Source organism: Peromyscus eremicus, chromosome 10, assembly GCF_949786415.1.
Source record: "Peromyscus eremicus chromosome 10, PerEre_H2_v1, whole genome shotgun sequence".
NCBI lineage: Eukaryota > Metazoa > Chordata > Mammalia > Rodentia > Cricetidae > Peromyscus > Peromyscus eremicus.
Window position 1 is genome coordinate 10,279,856 of NC_081426.1, and position 17,003 is coordinate 10,296,858.

A 17,003-nucleotide genomic window follows, 5' to 3' on the forward strand; every position below is an offset into this window, starting at 1 on the left:
ACCTGGCAAAGATACTTACAACTGCCTAACCGCCCTTCATGACCCAGAACGTGCTGCATGAATGGGAATGGAATGCCTTTCAGATTAAGGGCCTTCTGAATATGAAGATCACTTGGATGCAACAAGACTTAGGGGTTACCCTCTTGAGAGTTCATTTAGGAAATGTACACATAACCGTTTTTCCCTTGCCCAAAATATGGACATTTCTTTACTTCTTTGCAGATCTGTGTAGTCCTGGCTGTACTGGAACCCACTCTGTAGACCAGGCTGGCCTCGAACTAGAAGACCCACCTGTCTATGCCTCCCAAGTGCTGGGGTTAAAGCTGTGCACTGCCACCACCACCTGGCCAGGTTTATTTTTATGTGCATGTGTTTGAACATATGCAGGCACCCGCAGAGGTCAGAAGAGGGCACTGGATTCCCTGGAGGCAGTCAAAGGTGGTGTAAGCCACCTGACGTGAGTGCTGGGTGAAACTCCCATCCTCTGCAGGAGCAGCAAAAGTGCTCTTAACCACTGCTCTACCTGTCCAGTCCCTGAAATTCTTTTTTGTTTTTTTGGTGTTTCGAGACAGGGTTTCTCTGTGTAGTTTTAGTGCCTGTCCTGGATCTTGCTCTATAGACCAGTGTGGCCTTGAACTCACAGAGATCTGCCTGGCTCTGTCTCCTGAGTGCTGGGATTAAAGGCATGCGCCATCACTGCCCAGCTCTGAAATTCTTTTAATACAGATGAGTAAGTATGGCATCGCCAAAGAAACAGAACTACCATTCACAGTGCTTAAACAAAAATACCTGATTAATGATTTTTATTTCCTGAGTTTTAAAGACTTGAGTTTCATAGAAAATGAGCCATGTTTTATTTTATTTCTTAGCTGATAGGAGGGAAAATTCATGGCTTCCGGGAAGAACACAGAACCGTTATCATCAGGAGCACAATTCAGGTAGCTCATTGGCTAGCTCTCTAACAGGCCTAACCTAGAGAGCCAGAGACCTAGTGTCCATCCAATGCAAACTCCTACGTATGTAACAAGACTGCGTCACAAGAGTGGGGCAGATCTGTTTAGTCCGCAGTAGATTTATCACTTCTGGCTTCCCATTCTCAACTGTACAAAAAGGAACCCACAGAGACAAATTCAAATATCTATTTTGAAAAGTATTTACTTAGTTTGAATAAATTAATTGCAAATAAAAATTAAGCTACAATATATAGCCTCAACAGAAATAACAAGAACAAACACAACACAGGACTCCATTTCCTTGCATTAGTCACAAAGCATGTGACTAGAAGACTTCAAAATCAATTAAACTTCTTTGAAAAAAGGGTAATAACCAGCAGTTACTGATACATCACAGCTAACTTATAATACAAATTTCTTGACATGCATTTCCTGAGTGAACCCAAATGATCATTTTCAAAACAAAGAATTTTGACAATCAAATAAAGTAAAACAGTTCATGGCTTCTAAGTGACTTTTTTGTTTTACTTAAAAAAAAAAAAAACAAAAAATAAAAACAAAAAAAACCCAAATCAAAACATTGATGTAGTAAGATAAATTAAAGCTATACTACCACATATGAAAATTTGACAATAGTCAATTAAGTATTATACAATTTTTCAAACTAAAGGAAAAGAAATCAAAAGGCTGAAAGACGTTTCTGTCTAATCTAATGGATACTGACTTCTACGAGTGTTACAAGGGTTTGGTGTAGTGCAACTGTTCGTACTTCTGCTGCATTTAACAAAGGCTGGGGTGAGAAGAAACTGTCTTGCAAAGCACATACTGGAATTAGAGAACAAGAGGGCCTGCGGGGCGTCCTCCTCTGCTGCCCCTCGCCTTCAGACAACCCAGCACTTCAGAGTCACACTGTGGCCACTGCCCTCAGCAGTCAGGCCCACAGTTAAGGCTGGTCTGCCAGGTTAAAAGGAGGTAACTACTGTCACTCAACCCTCTGTAGCTCTAGGTTTCTAATGTCTGGAATAATCCAAATACAGAGTAATTAACAAAACACTTTTTATTTCATTTTTCTAAAAGCAAATCAAGTAATTTTCTTTTCTTGTTAATTTCTTGTTAATTTATGTACTTTCTCATAGGATTTTTTTCTTTTTTCTTTTTTTTTTTTTTTTTAGAAACAGTGAACAGATGAACCACAGTTTATATCCAAAAAAATAAACTTGCCAAATGTCGCTGGCACTAAAAACAGATCAGTTACCATGGGAGAAAAATAGATCATCTAGATTAGATTGCATATTCAAAGGAGCATATAAAATGTCTCTTAGCATTAGCTTTTGTTATAGTACTACACTTGAGAGAAACGTTAAGAAAAAAAATGTTTTCCGATGAACTTCAATGTGGTTAAAAACAAACACCTCTTAGACAATGGTAATTAATGTGAATCTGGTTTTATGAAATACTCTAATTCATCAAATTCCCTACTCACACGGGCCCGGGGGAAGGAAGCTCTCTTGTCTTCTCCTTAACTTTGCAAATCCTTGAGCGATGTGCCCACTAAACTACCATTCACACCGGAAGTGTGCGACACCATCGATACCATGCTATTCTATCACGACATCCTAAGGTATTTTCTATGATAAAGATAAATAGAAAAAAATTAATATACATGTTGCTGTATTTTACAATGTTTGCAACAAATTGTAAACTAACATAGTTTGAACCAACAGACCCTCAGTTATACATAACAACTCAACACTGAGGATGGATGGTGATTCAAAAACACTAAAACGAAGGCATCAAATTAGACTATGTCTTTTTCTCCTCAAAATATATTTTCAAAACTCAGAATTCAGAAGTCTGGAACTTTCAAAAATTCCTTTGCTTGAGTTTCCCAGATTTTTCTCAGAAATTGCTATTATAAATATTTAAAAAATTCTTCATCTTAATGCAAATGACCAGAGCAGAGAAACTTACATGGACAATGGGTCGGAAAACCCAACTCACTTAGCTTATAAACTTATAATGTAGTCCTAGAGACAGCTGTTAGTCTAGAGGTCCTTGGAAAATAAGTCTGATATAGCCTTGTTCACCAGCCAACTGATGTGCACAAAAGGGACAGGCTGCGTGAAAAGTGTGAGTACCATGAGGAAGTGGGATCTGGGACCAATAGGCCGTTGTCTTTTCGGAACACACGTGCCCACAAGGGCTAAAGGCATGGGTGGGAGGGCCGGCGTCCACATAAAATCCAGCTTCACATCCAAGCCACAGAGGGACATAGGGACCAACAGACCTACACATAGGACATTCACGGTCTTTTCCGTCACGTTCTTCCTTGTTCCCCCAGTTATGATAACCATGAACATGGCCGCAGCTCAGATATACCCACGGTTGTTTTTCATCTACAACATCTTTCCTCTTCATACTGGGAAAGGCTAGTGTGTTGAAGCCTACAGGGCACTGAGGGCGTGCTGCGTTGATTTCCTGTCTTAAAGCTTCTAAGTGCTTCACAGTAGGCGTGTGGGAAAGGCCTTCTGCAGTGCGCCAAAGCAGGGTTGCACCACAAAGGTCAATTAAGGAGCCATCTTGTAGCTGATTGGTTTCGATTTCCACCTGAAGGAGACAAGAATCCAAACCACATTTACTATTGTGTTTACACTAGATCTTCAGGAAGTCCTAACAAGATAGGGACCTTCCAGGGTTACCTGCTAGACTTAAGGAAGTTTCTATCTGTGTGGAATGTGGAAATAGAAATTTTAGCAGAAGTTAGGAAAAATGCTAAATTTGAAAATCAATAATAACACATTGAATAGTAACTTCTCTCTTTCAAGCCAAAAGATAACTTATGATTTAATTATCTGGCTAATCAACAAACTTAGTTATTTTTAATTAGTTACATACAGTCAAAGACATACACAAAGAACAGATGTTTAATCTTTCCTAACTGAAACAAAACACCATCCTCTAGAATTAGTGTTTAGAAGTCAGTGTTTGATGGTCTTAGTTTTCGTGTGTCAGGAATATGTCTAAGAGCTGCAAAAACTAATACATACACATGCGTGCACACACACACACACACACACACACACACACACACACACGAGTCCAGTTCAACTCATCCTATGTTTATTGCTGTAAAAAGAAGCTACACAGAAGTATTTACCATCTTTCCTCTCTGTTGGGCTGATCTGGTTTCTCGCAGACTGAATACATTTCCACATACTGATATTTCTCTCCATATTCCAGGCTTGGAGTCTTCTGTGAATCCGTTGCGGGGATGCATCACAAGAACACCATTAGTGGTCAAGCCGTCCATCTGCCCGTCAGATGTCTTCCACTTGGCAGCCTTTTCCTGTAAAGACAGTGGAGTGAGTCTCTATTCATGTGTAATTTGGACATAGAAACTTGGATAAAAGAATGTATTAGGAAAACAAGCTTTTTACCCCAAGAAAGATGTTTTTTGATGAATCAAATCCTGCAGCATAAATCCGAGCTGTAAAGGGGGGATTGCGCTCACATATGATCCTACAGGCAAACCTTGAGATAGTGCTTTGTACTGACTGCGTGTCAGAATTACTCTGACTTCCAGGGACTGTGTCAGTTACCACAAAATCAATAGGACTTTCAGTTGACCGACCAATCTAAAGGGAAAAAAAAGAACATATAACTTAATTCAAAGAACACAGGAGACTCCATTAAGAAAGGGATACGATAAAAACATTAAGCCTCTGAAATTTCTAAAGCTCAAACTAAAATACTTAACTCTGGGGACATCTACACCTTTGAAAACTAATCTGTCACACTCTGATACAGCAGTCACTTGGAGTACAGAATTAAGTGGGAACTTATGATGGAATTTCTGAGACCCTCAGGGAACAGAGAATCCAATGTGGCTAAGGTTCTTAGGTGGCCTAGGCTTTAACCCTTTTAAGGTAGAAGTATATCTACCATATACTACCCCACCTTAACAGAATACACTGAACATGACAATCTTTTATGATGACTCCAGAACATCATTTAAATAAATCTAAACTGCTGCTGTGTTCAGAAGCTGTACACGAACACTGATCCTTTTAATGGCCGTACATACAGCCTTGCTCTGAGTCTGTAACAGTTCCCCACCTCTTGTGTTAGGTTAATGGCCGTACATACAGCCTTGCTCTGAGTTTCTGTAACAGTTCCCCACCTCTTGTGTTAGGTTAATGGCCGTACATACAGCCTTGCTCTGAGTTTCTGTAACAGTTCCCCACCTCTTGTGTTAGGTTAATGGCCGTACATACAGCCTTGCTCTGAGTCTGTAACAGTTCCCCACCTCTTGTGTTAGGTTAATGGCCGTACATACAGCCTTGCTCTAACAGTTCCCCACCTCTTGTGTTAGGTTAGCAGCTGTCAGTGTTTGCTTTTGGTTGTGCTTGTTCTTAGCAACAAGCCTCTCCTCCAACCACTTACTCTGATAAGAATTGAGACATCAAATAACCAAACTTCAAAGAATAGTACTTCAAAGGTACTTTGTTTCAAGGTCCCCCAAGGAAGCACAGAAAAAGAATTCTCTATGTAGGCTGTAGGATCTGTCATATACCTCGGTACTTTTTCATTTCTAGCTGGAGTCCTCGGGAGGCAGGTGTCAGGGTAAACTATGTTTAAAGCACTAGCTAGTAAGCAAGTTCCTTGCATCTTGAAAGTGGAAGGGGGGAAAAAAGGAATGAATGAAACAGATGACAAAGTGTCACTGGCTTTAGTGGAAACGTTCAGAAGTCGTCGGTTCTTTAACATATTACACATCTTAATGATGGTATGTAGAAAATACCAACTCTACAAACAAATGGAATGCCTTTATGTGTGTGTGTGTGTGTGTGTGGGGGGTTACCTATATAGTCCACGATGGCCTAGAACTCTGCCTCAGTTTCCCAAGTAACTGGAATTACAACTTTGTGATACAGTATATGGTGTTTTGTTTGTTTGTTTGTTTGTTTTTCGAGACAAGGTTTCTCTGTGTAGCTTTGCGCCTTTCCTGGAACTCACTTGGTAGCCCAGGCTGGCCTTGAACTCACAAAGATCCGCCTGGCTCTGCCTCCCGAGTGCTGGGATTAAAGGCGTGCGCCACCACCACCCAGCTCAGTATATGGTTTTTACTTTTCCAGAGGAGATACAGGTGGACTCAAGAGCTGCCTTAAAAAAGTCAATCCAAACTAATATACTGTTATTTCTATGTACCATGTTCTAGCTATAAGTAGAATTGTCAATCTTCTACACACTTTATGCATCCTTTTTTTTCCCCCAGAATGCCTTTCACTGGTTATTGTCAGAAGTCCTATTAATCATGGTCAGATTTGTTTTGTTTTTCTCCAAGACAGGGTTTCTGGAATTTGTTCTGTAGACCAGGCTGGCCTTGAACTCACAGGGATCCACCTATCTCTGTCTCCCGAGTGCTGGGATTAAAGGCATGCAGCACCACCACCTGGCCTGAAGGTACAGGTTTAAAAAAGACTGTGAAGTCTTTTTCCCATCCTTCCTCCCCATCAGAAGTCTGCACTTCACACTGAGACACTGGGGAGCACCTCCACCTAGAACTGACTGGAATCTGAATTTCTACCTGACAGATTCAGCATGAATGCTCCTACTCATTTTGGAAGGTAGATAATCCATCCCTCAATAATGAGTTAATTTATTAGACTGGCTTCTAATTTTTCTTAGACTTTATAGTACAGATATGCATTTTTGATACTGGAAAATTAACTTAGGAAAACAAAGAGCCGACTATAAAGGCTAAGATAAACAAATAAATACAAGGTACTTTTTGAAGTTAAATTTCAAATCTGTGAGCAAACAGCTACTTGTCATCTTGATTTTTAAAAAACTAACCACATTCATTGAAAAAATTCCTTGTTAGTAATGATGTGAAAAAAGTTACTATTATGTTATTTTATCGTGATCCAATCTTTCATCACTAAGGATGTTGTTTATTTAGTTTAGTAAAAACAAGGAGGAGAAACAAACACCCATATTCTAATAATAACTGTAAAGAAGCTATTCTTTTTTTTTTTTGGTTTTTCAAGACAGCGTTTCTCTGTGTAGCTTTGTGCCTTTCCTGGAACTTGCTTTGGAGACCAGGCTGGCCTCGAACTCACAGAGATCCGCCTGGCTCTGCCTCCCGAGTGCTGGGATTAAAGGCGTGCGCCACCACCACTCGGCAATACTATTCTTAAAAAATAAATCTAATCTCATTTACAGAGCTAGACGAGAGATCAGCCTCAAACATATTCTGCTAATGATCAAAATTAAATACATCTTTATGTCTTTTCATTTAGTATTATAAAGAAAAATGAAAACACTAACTGGAAGAATAATTTTAATTGATTGATAATAGTCAATTCTAGTTAAGCTTCTTTAGAAAACCTAATATTAAGAGAGAAAATATCAAGACTTTATGTCTCTGGGCTTCACTGCTCTATAATCTATCAGCATATAAAAATAAATACCAGGACCAGATTGAATGGGAGCCAAAGGCAGAGGCTTTTATTAAACAGTAGCTCTGACCAGATGTGTGCTTAAAAACAAATTCCTATAGTTGATGTAAACAGTTAGAAAGTGCCTGGACTTTTCGTTGCTTAAGGAAGGTAGGAGGTGGGGCAATAGAAAGTTCAAACTATGTGCAGAAGGTTTCTGCGTTTCTTGTTTGGAATAAAAGCAACTAACATTTACTAAGAGTTTACTAGACATCTGGCTCAGATCTGCACATGCTACATGCACACACTCACTTAAGCCTCTTAACAGTCCTGAGGGAGAACTGTTCTCTGCACTTTACAGAGGAGGAGGAGGGGGGGGAGGCACAGGGTAGCTCAGAGATGTTTACCAGGATTTCAGACCCCAGAGCACATCTCTCTCTCTCTTCTATTTTATTTTAATTTCATGTGTATGTGTGAGTGCCTGCATGTATGTACACACACCATGTGAGGCCAGAAGAGATGTCAGATCCTCTGGAACCGGAGTCACAGGCACCCTATGTGATGACCTAATGTGGGTCCTCTGCAAGAGTAGCAAGTGCTCTGAACCCTTAAGGCAACTCTCCAGCTTCAAGGTCCATCTTTACACCATAACACAGTGACTTTTAGATCTGAGGTTGCAAAAATCAGTACATATTTTAAACGATACATGATCAAAGTATGATAATAGTTCATCTAATCAAGCCAAGTCACTGACAATAGATTTTTTTTTACCGTTTTCACTGTTAAAGAAAAGCTTCATGTTGAATACCTGGAACATGTCAGTGTTGCTGTCCTGAGTATACTCCACCACCACCGTCTGGGCCCGAGATAACGTGTACGATATGCTGTGCTGGTCCTTGTTGCTTATTGCCTGTGGATGAAAGGTTAACAGCAGATGAGCGGCCAGTCGGCCAGCACTCTCTTCACTAATACAGGTCACACACATATATCCCCTCCTGGAGTTCAGGGCGGAGGCCAGAAACTCTATAAAGCTTCAACTGTGACTGTGGCTTCCTCAGGCTCAGGGGTTAAAGAACACTTCTTAAAAGTTAAGAATAAAAACATATATTTTAAACTCTTAAAAATCTGTGTTTCACTTAAAAGTACTTTACAGTATAAGGGAATTAAAATCAAATACCATGTAGAAACTGAAAGCAACCCCCAGTATTTCTCTGATAAGGAAAAAAAAAAGAAACTCACTTTTAAAGTGACATAAAGAATTATACAGTTAGGCCAGAATTATCAACTCATTCTATAACCCTATAGATGACAAGTGATTATGGTACGCTAGACCAGACACAGAAAAGTTAATAGGATGATTAAACGTTGCAGGAGGAAACAGATGCACCAACGATGGCCCTCATTCAACTTATCCTAAGGGAAGTCCACTGTTGGTCTTACTTTCAGGCTTCCTATGACGATGAGGTGAAGCTAACACTGGAAGGGAAACCCTGGTTACTACAAAGGACAGAGAAACAGGCTGTACAAGAGGAAAACAGAGAAAAGGCACAAGAGTAAACAGCAAAAAGGGGGAGATGCTTGTTTTCATCTTTTAGTTAGTCTGTAATAGGTAAGGCCTTCTAAAGTTTTAATATTAAAGGAATTAATTTTCAAATATCTAAAGATATTAAATACCTATGCACAACTACCAGGTTTTAACAAAGCTTAAAAATGCCAGTATACCATCTCACTTGTTTGTGACTATTTTGAGACAGGATCTCTTTACATAGCCCTGGTTGTCCTAGAACTCACTCTGTAGCCCAGGCTGGCCTCTAATTTACAGAGAACCACCTGCCTCCGCCTCCTGAGTGCTGGCATTAAAGGCGTGTGCCACCACCGTAATAGGCTTCTGTGTTTTTATTTGTTTTGAGAGAGTTAGGCTATACATCCCAGGCTGGCCTTAAACTTGAAATCCTGTCTCAGTTTCTATGGAGTGTGGAGATTACAACAGATGCGTGTTATCATACCTGACTTTATTTTCCTTTTTTGTTTTTGTCTTTGTTTTTGTTTTTAAATCCTGTCTTATGTAGCTCAGGATGACCTAGACCTCACTATGTAATTGTAGACTGGTTTTGAACTCTGGATCTTCCTTAGTTTTCTATGTGCTGGGATTATATAGGTGTGGGCAATCAATCAGACTCTGTCTTGGGCACAAATGTTACTTATTCGTTTGTGATTGTGTTCATATGCTCATGCACACAGATAGGAATCAGAGTATGACTTGTGGGAGTCAGTTCTCTCGTTCTATCATGTGGGGTTCCAGGGATCCAACTCAGGTAGTCAGGCTTAGTGCAAAGTGCATTAACCCACTGAGACATCTTGGTGGCCCTCCTTCTGTTTTTTTGTTCTTAAAATAAACTCTGAGCTATAACTGAGGCCACCCACATGCCCCTTTCTATGCTCCTTTCTCTAGAGGTGTCCAGCCTCATGAGTGCAGCATAGATAATTTACAAGCATGGTGTTCATGTCTTACTACATATTTATTTATGTATTCATAAGTATAATATTTCACGTTTTAAAAATCTACAGAAATTCTGTATTAAGAGAATACATTTTCAAATAATGGCTAACTTCTGGAATTTTTTTTTTTTTTTAGGGGAGCAAGGAAAGAGGACAGGGTCTCAAGGTGTTGCCCACGTTGGTCTCCAACTCTCCATCCTTCTTTAGCCTCGGGAGCACTGAGGTTACAGGTATGTGCCATATGCCAAGGAAAAGTTAGCTTTGTTGTAGTTGATGTGTTAGGTTTGAACACACAGGAATAAACTACAACAGGGTAAATCTGAGTCTCAGTGAAAGTCAGGGTTTAAATCCATCCTAGATGCTGCCAGACATTTATAAAAAATTAAATTTTCTTCATTATATGTCAAAAAATTTAAGAATTGACACTCATCAACTTTCAATCCCTGAGATTTTTCTTGCTTAAAAGGGAACTAACAATGAAAATATGAAGGACAAGATAATATACAAAAATTGAGAGAGCAGGGCTGGGGAGATAGTTCAGTGCTTGAGATGCAGAGGCAGGAGGACACCTCAAGCTCACTGGCCAGCCAGTCCATCTTGATCAACGACCTCCATGTTCAGTGAGACCCTGACTCAAAAGACAAGATGGAGGATGACTGAGGAAGCCACCGGGGGTTGACCTCTGGCCTTCACAGGCACACACACAAACATGCTTGCATATCCGTACATGCGTGCACACACATAAAATGAGAAAGTGCTTTACAAGTGGATTATATGTATTTCCCTTGACAGTGCTCCTCAATCAGAGGTATTATATAGCTAAGAGGCATCTGAAAACATTTAAATGCCTTTGGCTGTCACGATGATGTTAGTGATGAACTGACTTTTAGTGCATATGGAACCAAGGACTTAAATATCTTGTAACACATGAGACAGCCTTCATAATTAAGAACTGGTATATTCCAAATCCCGAGAGCACTTCCATGGGTAAACACTACAAAGAGCACCTGAGACTGAGCTGCCGCCACCCACTAAACATAATCCTTCTCTACACAGGAGCAAGAGGAAACACCCTAGAAAGAACAGCCCTTCCCACACACTCACTAGCTCTCAAATAGTGATCAGGGAGAGGCCAAATCAAGGCCTGATATCCAAGCTGGATATAAAACAAGGCTGGAATCTAATTAACATCGGGACTAGGCACCTAAAACAACCACATAACCAGCTTTAATGCATCTCATTTGTTTAACTATACATTTAACCACAGATGCTGCAATGTTCATGCGTACCCTAGGACTGCTTAGCTCTTGATACCTCCAAAAGTCAAGGATCTCTGTAATTGATTTTATCTGGATACCACATAACCAAATTCAGTTTGTGTTATAAACCGGAGAGGAATTCCAAGGGAAGATGAAGATTCAAAACTTCCTCCCCTTCCATCAGTCTAAGAAGGCCCAGTGTCTTAAAGGTCCTAGGAGGATTAACAAGGCCTGAAGCTTGAGAAGCATTAGGTCCAGCTGAGAACACACTTCCACTGTTTGCCTTACGTGTATATTTAATTTTCATTTCATCCAATGGTCGCTGAGGTCTACTCGTGTACAAGGTACTAGGGCAGAATCTATGAACGTCATAACTAAGAACAAAATAAAAACCAGAGGACTCACAGAGCCTTAGGGACTGGAAATATTTTCTTCTAATTCCTACCTGCCCCTGGTCTGTCATTAAGGGGGAGAGGGGTGGGCAGAGAAAGAGGCAATTCCATTCGGCTGCCTTTCAGATAACATGTTTCCAAAGGCTCTTCCTCAATCCAAACGAAAGGAGAATTTGAAACAGGAATGTGAAGACTTGAGAATACAGACCACACACAAGAATGGTTCAATTTTCCAATTCATTTCTGTACAACTTTCTCTTACCTTGGCAGCTTGAGGAGTACATGCAATATGCACAGTGCTGGGCTTCACCCCATTTGCCTTAGGTCTTTTAAACAAAGCAAACCTACTTTTCCTCCTTCCTCTATCGCCGTTTGGGAGAGACCCATTATACCTGGTAGGAAAGAAAAGCAGTTTAGTTGATCTCTTCGAAGGATTACGAAATCATAAAACAAAGGCTATAGTTTGCCTTACATGTATATTTAATTTTCATTTAATTACCTCAAATTCCTTCTAGCAACTGCTGATCTTCAGACCAGCTGCTTGGGTATGAAACAAGATGAGATTCTTTCTAGCTGTGTTTCAAGCCGCAGAGAAGTAGTATACACAGCTTTGAGTTATCCATATAAGCAAGAAGTAAGTAACAGGGTATTGGATTCCTTGTGACTGTACTTTTTAAGGTAATTTTTTTACAGCATTAATTGAAACAGAATCTCTAATTGTAAACCCAACACTTTGAAAGCTGACTTTTTGAAATAAGGAGTGTCTGGATTTGTTAAATCCTAGCTACCTGAATAGAACACTGATGTGTTGCCATCTCCTGTCCAACTGAATTCTTTCTCAGTTAGTGATTAAACCTACTTCTGCTGCTTCAGTCTTCCAATCATTTCTCTACAGCACATGTAAACCTCAAGGGCAAGCAAGTAAGTAAGAAATAGAAATAAAAAACTGGGGGAAAAAAGAAAAACAAACAAACGTATCTGGGTATGTACCACAACCAGGCACTACTGAATTCTATCTTATACAGCATTTTAATCCTATACTCAAAAACAAACAAACAAACAAAAACCTGGTAGATTAAACAGGCCTAAAGCAATCAGTTTTCTAAAAGTCAACCCAAAGCTGTAATGCTGTGGTTACTATATGGAGGTTATGCTGGGGTTGCAGGCATGTGCCATCACATCCAACATAAGTTTGGTTTGAGTTTGGCCAGTACAGCTGACCTGTTCTCCCAATACCACTAGCACTGCTGGGAGAAACAGTGGGACCTGTGACCTATGACCTCCAGTGAAGAAGTCATAAATAGGAATTGGTGAGGTTGTTCGGCAGTTAAGATCACTGGTTACGCCGGGCAGTGGTGGCGCATGCCTTTAATCCCAGCACTCGGGAGGCAGAGCCAGGCGGATCTCTGTGAGTTCGAGGCCAGCCTGGACTACCAAGTGAGTCCCAGGAAAGGTGCAAAGCTACACAGAGAAACCCTGTCTCGAAAAACCAAAAAAAAAAAAAAAAAAGATCACTGGTTACTCTTCCACAGAGCCCAGGTTCGATTCCCATCACTCACATGGCAGTTCACAACCTTCTGTAACTCCAGGCCCAAGGAACTCAAAGTTGCCTTCTGGCCTCTGTGGGCACTGGGCATCAGGCGTGCATGTGGTGCACAGACATACATGCAGGCAAAATACCCACACATGCTAAGTTTTTAAAAGTCTGATTCTCAAAGGCATTACAAAGTGTAGAGCACCAGATATGTAGGGAAAAAAGTAAGTACCAGGTGGACAGGACATTTCATAATTTTCAGCTTCTCGACTTCTTAGTTAACAGACTGTACTTGGGTTTTACAGTTCTTCTAAGTTTAGATTAAATAACGGGAATAATGGCATCACCAATTATTCTCCACTCTTCAGATGCTGTTCTGGGAGTTTAGATGAATAATGTAACTGTGCAAATGGACACTCAGACGCCGTGCGTGAGAGTCCTTTACTGCTCCCATAGGTCTGTACAAAGCTGTCCTTCTGCACAAACACACACTGCCCCAGAAGGCAAAAGAACAAGTGAATAAAGACCAAGGGACACAACGACTAACAGGAGAGGGAAAGGGGGCTTTGGGTAAAGTTGACCGAGTAGCTAACGATAAATTTTCAAAAGGACAAGACAAAAAATACAAACTCCATTTCTAGGGTAGGACAAGGCTTATTCAGTACTTTAAAACAGATTTTATTCATGTTGAATTGTTTTGATCTGGAGTTACAGACACTGTGTGCTTCCTGATGTGGGTGCTGGAAACTGGATTCAGGTCCACTGGAAGTTACGAGCAGTAAGTGCTGTTACTGTTCATCTCTGAGCCATCTCTCTAGCCCCTTATTCAGGATTTCAACACTTACAAGAAGGGCATGAATATGGGCATTAGGAATTTCTTAAACTGGGGCCATCATTAGCTTTAAATTCTTCTGGAAGTAGTAAAGCACAAATTCTTAAACACAACTTAACGACAATTCTAACCTAGAGACCCAAATCACCACATCATCCTGTTTTATGTCTCATCACGCAGAGATCTTACCCTAAGACAATGAGTTCACCATATTTCACTGGGGCTTTGGAAGGATGGTTTTCTTGATCAGGAGAAAACATGAGCTTGGCTGTCTTTCTCAAATCTTTGTTCACTGGTCAGGAGCCTTGAGACACCTTTTGCATTATTTCCTAGAAAGAAATAGTTTTTGTTAATAACATGAACAATTATTCCAGTTTAAATAAAGACATTATTTCCAACAGTCTTTGTGGGCACATTACACAAATCACATGAAATAAACAGTGTGTGATGTCCCCTGATAATGGTTCTGTATTTGACACAAAAAGTCAAATGTACATCTGGCTGTCACTTTACAGAAAGAACTTATACATTTCCCTATTATTTCTACAAAGTATAATTAAGACCCTGGAGATAATAATATACGAAAACATGAAGGTTTTTTCTAAACCTGTTAAGGGAGGGGGCTGGTCAGACAGCTCAGCTGGTAACGGTGCTTGCCAGCAAGCCTGAGGACCTGGTTTGATCCTGGACCCCGTACCATGAAGAGAAAGAAACAACTGTTGCCGACTGGACTTTCCTCTGACCTCCACATGCACAGCATGGCACATGCAGGAACAGTCAAGAAGACACGAAAAGCTGAGAAAGGCCGAACAGCAGGGACTCAGGATCCAAGGAACAATATTATAGTGAATTCCCTGTGCTCTCTTTGGCTAATACATGCCAGATGTGCAACCGAGAAAGCCAGCAACCTGGAAATATGAACTAGCATACACAAAAACAAACAAAAGCTTGCTTTCTGTTTAAAGGAATAATAAAGTAGCAGCTTGGTAGAACAGAAAGCTTTGACCATAACTGTTCTACTGCAGCCAATACTACCGAAACTGCCCCATTCTCACCAGCCAGCACTCAGTGCGGAGCCTTGACAACCACTATAACTGCAAAAAAGAGACAGAAAGTCCTAGTAGGATAGTGTTAATGCAGGCTTAGGACGAATCCAAGACTCTTACTTTGGTGGACACGCACACTCTCACTCAGCCCCGGTGACACCACTGGAGACTACATGGATGACTCTCACATGCACTCAGCACTAATAAGGATCCTTCCCCCGACCTGCCAACAGAGGCTGAGCGGGGAACCTAGACTTTTGTCTGTCAGTCACAGGAAGACCCCCCACTACCCTGCCAAAGCAGTGTCAGGAAATGGCAGTGCAAACAGAAGGTTTAGATAATATACAGTCTCAAAACAATCTGAAATGTCCAGGTTTCAACACACCACTCCAACATATCAAGAACCAAAAGATTTACAACACAGGAGAGGTAACCAACAGATGAAGACAAAACCAAGACTTACCCAACAAAGAGTTAGACGCAGCCATGGCAACATGCTCCAATAAGCAATCACCAGCATATCTGGGACAGTGGGGACAAAGTACAAGATCTCAGAGAACACACAGAAGATACAACGTGGAACTCTCTGAACTAAGAAACATCAAACCACAATAAAAAGCTTATTAGGCAGGCTGGACAAGAGTGAGACAGTGCTTCTGGGTCTGTGGAACTACAGCAAAAGACCTAACGTTTGCATCAGTGGAACTCAAGAGGAAAAAGTGCAGAGCTCAAACAACACTCAAAGAAATAATGTCTGAAGACAACAAATGAGACGAGAAATAAAACTACAGATTCAAGAAACTAAACAATCTTGTCCCAAGATAACCCAGATGTGGTGATATTTTGTTTGTGATCTAACAAATAAAGCTTGCCTGAAGATCAGAGTGTGGAGCTAGCCACTAGTTAGCCATAGAGGCCAGGCAGTGGTGGCACACACCTTTAATCCCAATACTCTGGGTGGGAGGCAGAGGCAGACAGAAATCTGTGAGTTCGAGGCCACCCTGGGCTACACAAGATTGATCCAGTCTAAAAGAAAGAGCCAGGCAGTGGTGGCACACACCTTTGATCTCAGTCCTTGGGATCTCACGCCTTTAATTCCAGCACTAGGGAGGTGGAGACACGAAGTGATATGGCTGGGCAGAGAGGAATATAAGGCAGGAGAAGACAGGAGCTCAGGCCCTTTCAGGCTGAGGATTCGGTAGAGGTAAGAAGTCTCTCTGGTGGCTGGCTCCTTTACTGATCTTTCAGCATTTACCCCACTATCTGGCTCCATGTTTTTATTATTAAGACCAATTAGGATTTGTGCTATACCCAGATATCTGCACCGAGATAAAAGTCCTACAGACTGAAGTTGAAGAAAAGATCCTTGAAACAAACAAAAAGAAACTATTTTATCTACAGCGAAGAAGCTATTAGAATGACAGCGTATGTCTCACCAGAACCCACATGATCCATAAAAAATGGCTTAATATATTTTTAAAAGTTATTTATTGGAATTAAGATATAACATATCATTCTTTCCCTTCCCTTTCTCCTGCTAATTCTTCCCACACGTCCCCTTGCACTTTTCAAATCCATGGGCTCTATTTCTCTAATTCTTGAGATGTGTATGTGTGTGTATACAAACACATACATATATACAATATTACATACATATAATCCTAAACATATAAATTATAAAAAACAACCTGTTCAGTCTATATAATGCTGTTTGTTTGTATAGTAAGAAATGTCAACAGAATAATCTGTATTCAGTAAAATCAGAGGGAAGTAAGTAATCAAGACATTCTCAGGTAGAGAAAAATTAAACAATTTGCCAGTGGCACATCACAAAGGAATGACTAGAGAGAATTCTTTCAACAGAAAGAACAGCTGTCAGGGTAGCAAAAATATAGGTAAATAAGAAAAAACCTCTCCTTTTATATTTTCCAAATTATAGTATTAGCAAAGCATGGCTCCTCCTAAAGTCTGAAACTATTATCTGAATGATCATATTTGACTGGCATTAGTGTATCACAGATCTAGCAAGTGTCAGCCTGTGTTCTAGC

At 40.5% G+C, this 17,003-nt stretch overlaps 1 protein-coding gene across 3 annotated transcripts in view; it reads right to left on the bottom strand.

Annotated features, from left to right (window-relative positions):
• Positions 1-1,129: 1,129 nt before the first annotated feature.
• Peli1 (pellino E3 ubiquitin protein ligase 1) overlaps positions 1,130-17,003 on the bottom strand; it is a 54,712-nt gene continuing 38,838 nt past the window's right edge. For all 3 annotated transcript variants that reach the window (XM_059275380.1, XM_059275381.1, XM_059275379.1), the window contains exons 2-7: positions 14,099-14,238; positions 11,806-11,935; positions 8,202-8,303; positions 4,391-4,588; positions 4,111-4,299; positions 1,130-3,560 (exon numbers count right to left, since the gene is read on the bottom strand). In XM_059275380.1, the coding sequence (XP_059131363.1) occupies positions 2,994-3,560; positions 4,111-4,299; positions 4,391-4,588; positions 8,202-8,303; positions 11,806-11,935; positions 14,099-14,169 (1,257 nt within the window). In that variant the 5' untranslated portion in view covers positions 14,170-14,238 and the 3' untranslated portion in view covers positions 1,130-2,993. The remainder of the gene's footprint in view (positions 3,561-4,110; positions 4,300-4,390; positions 4,589-8,201; positions 8,304-11,805; positions 11,936-14,098; positions 14,239-17,003) is intronic.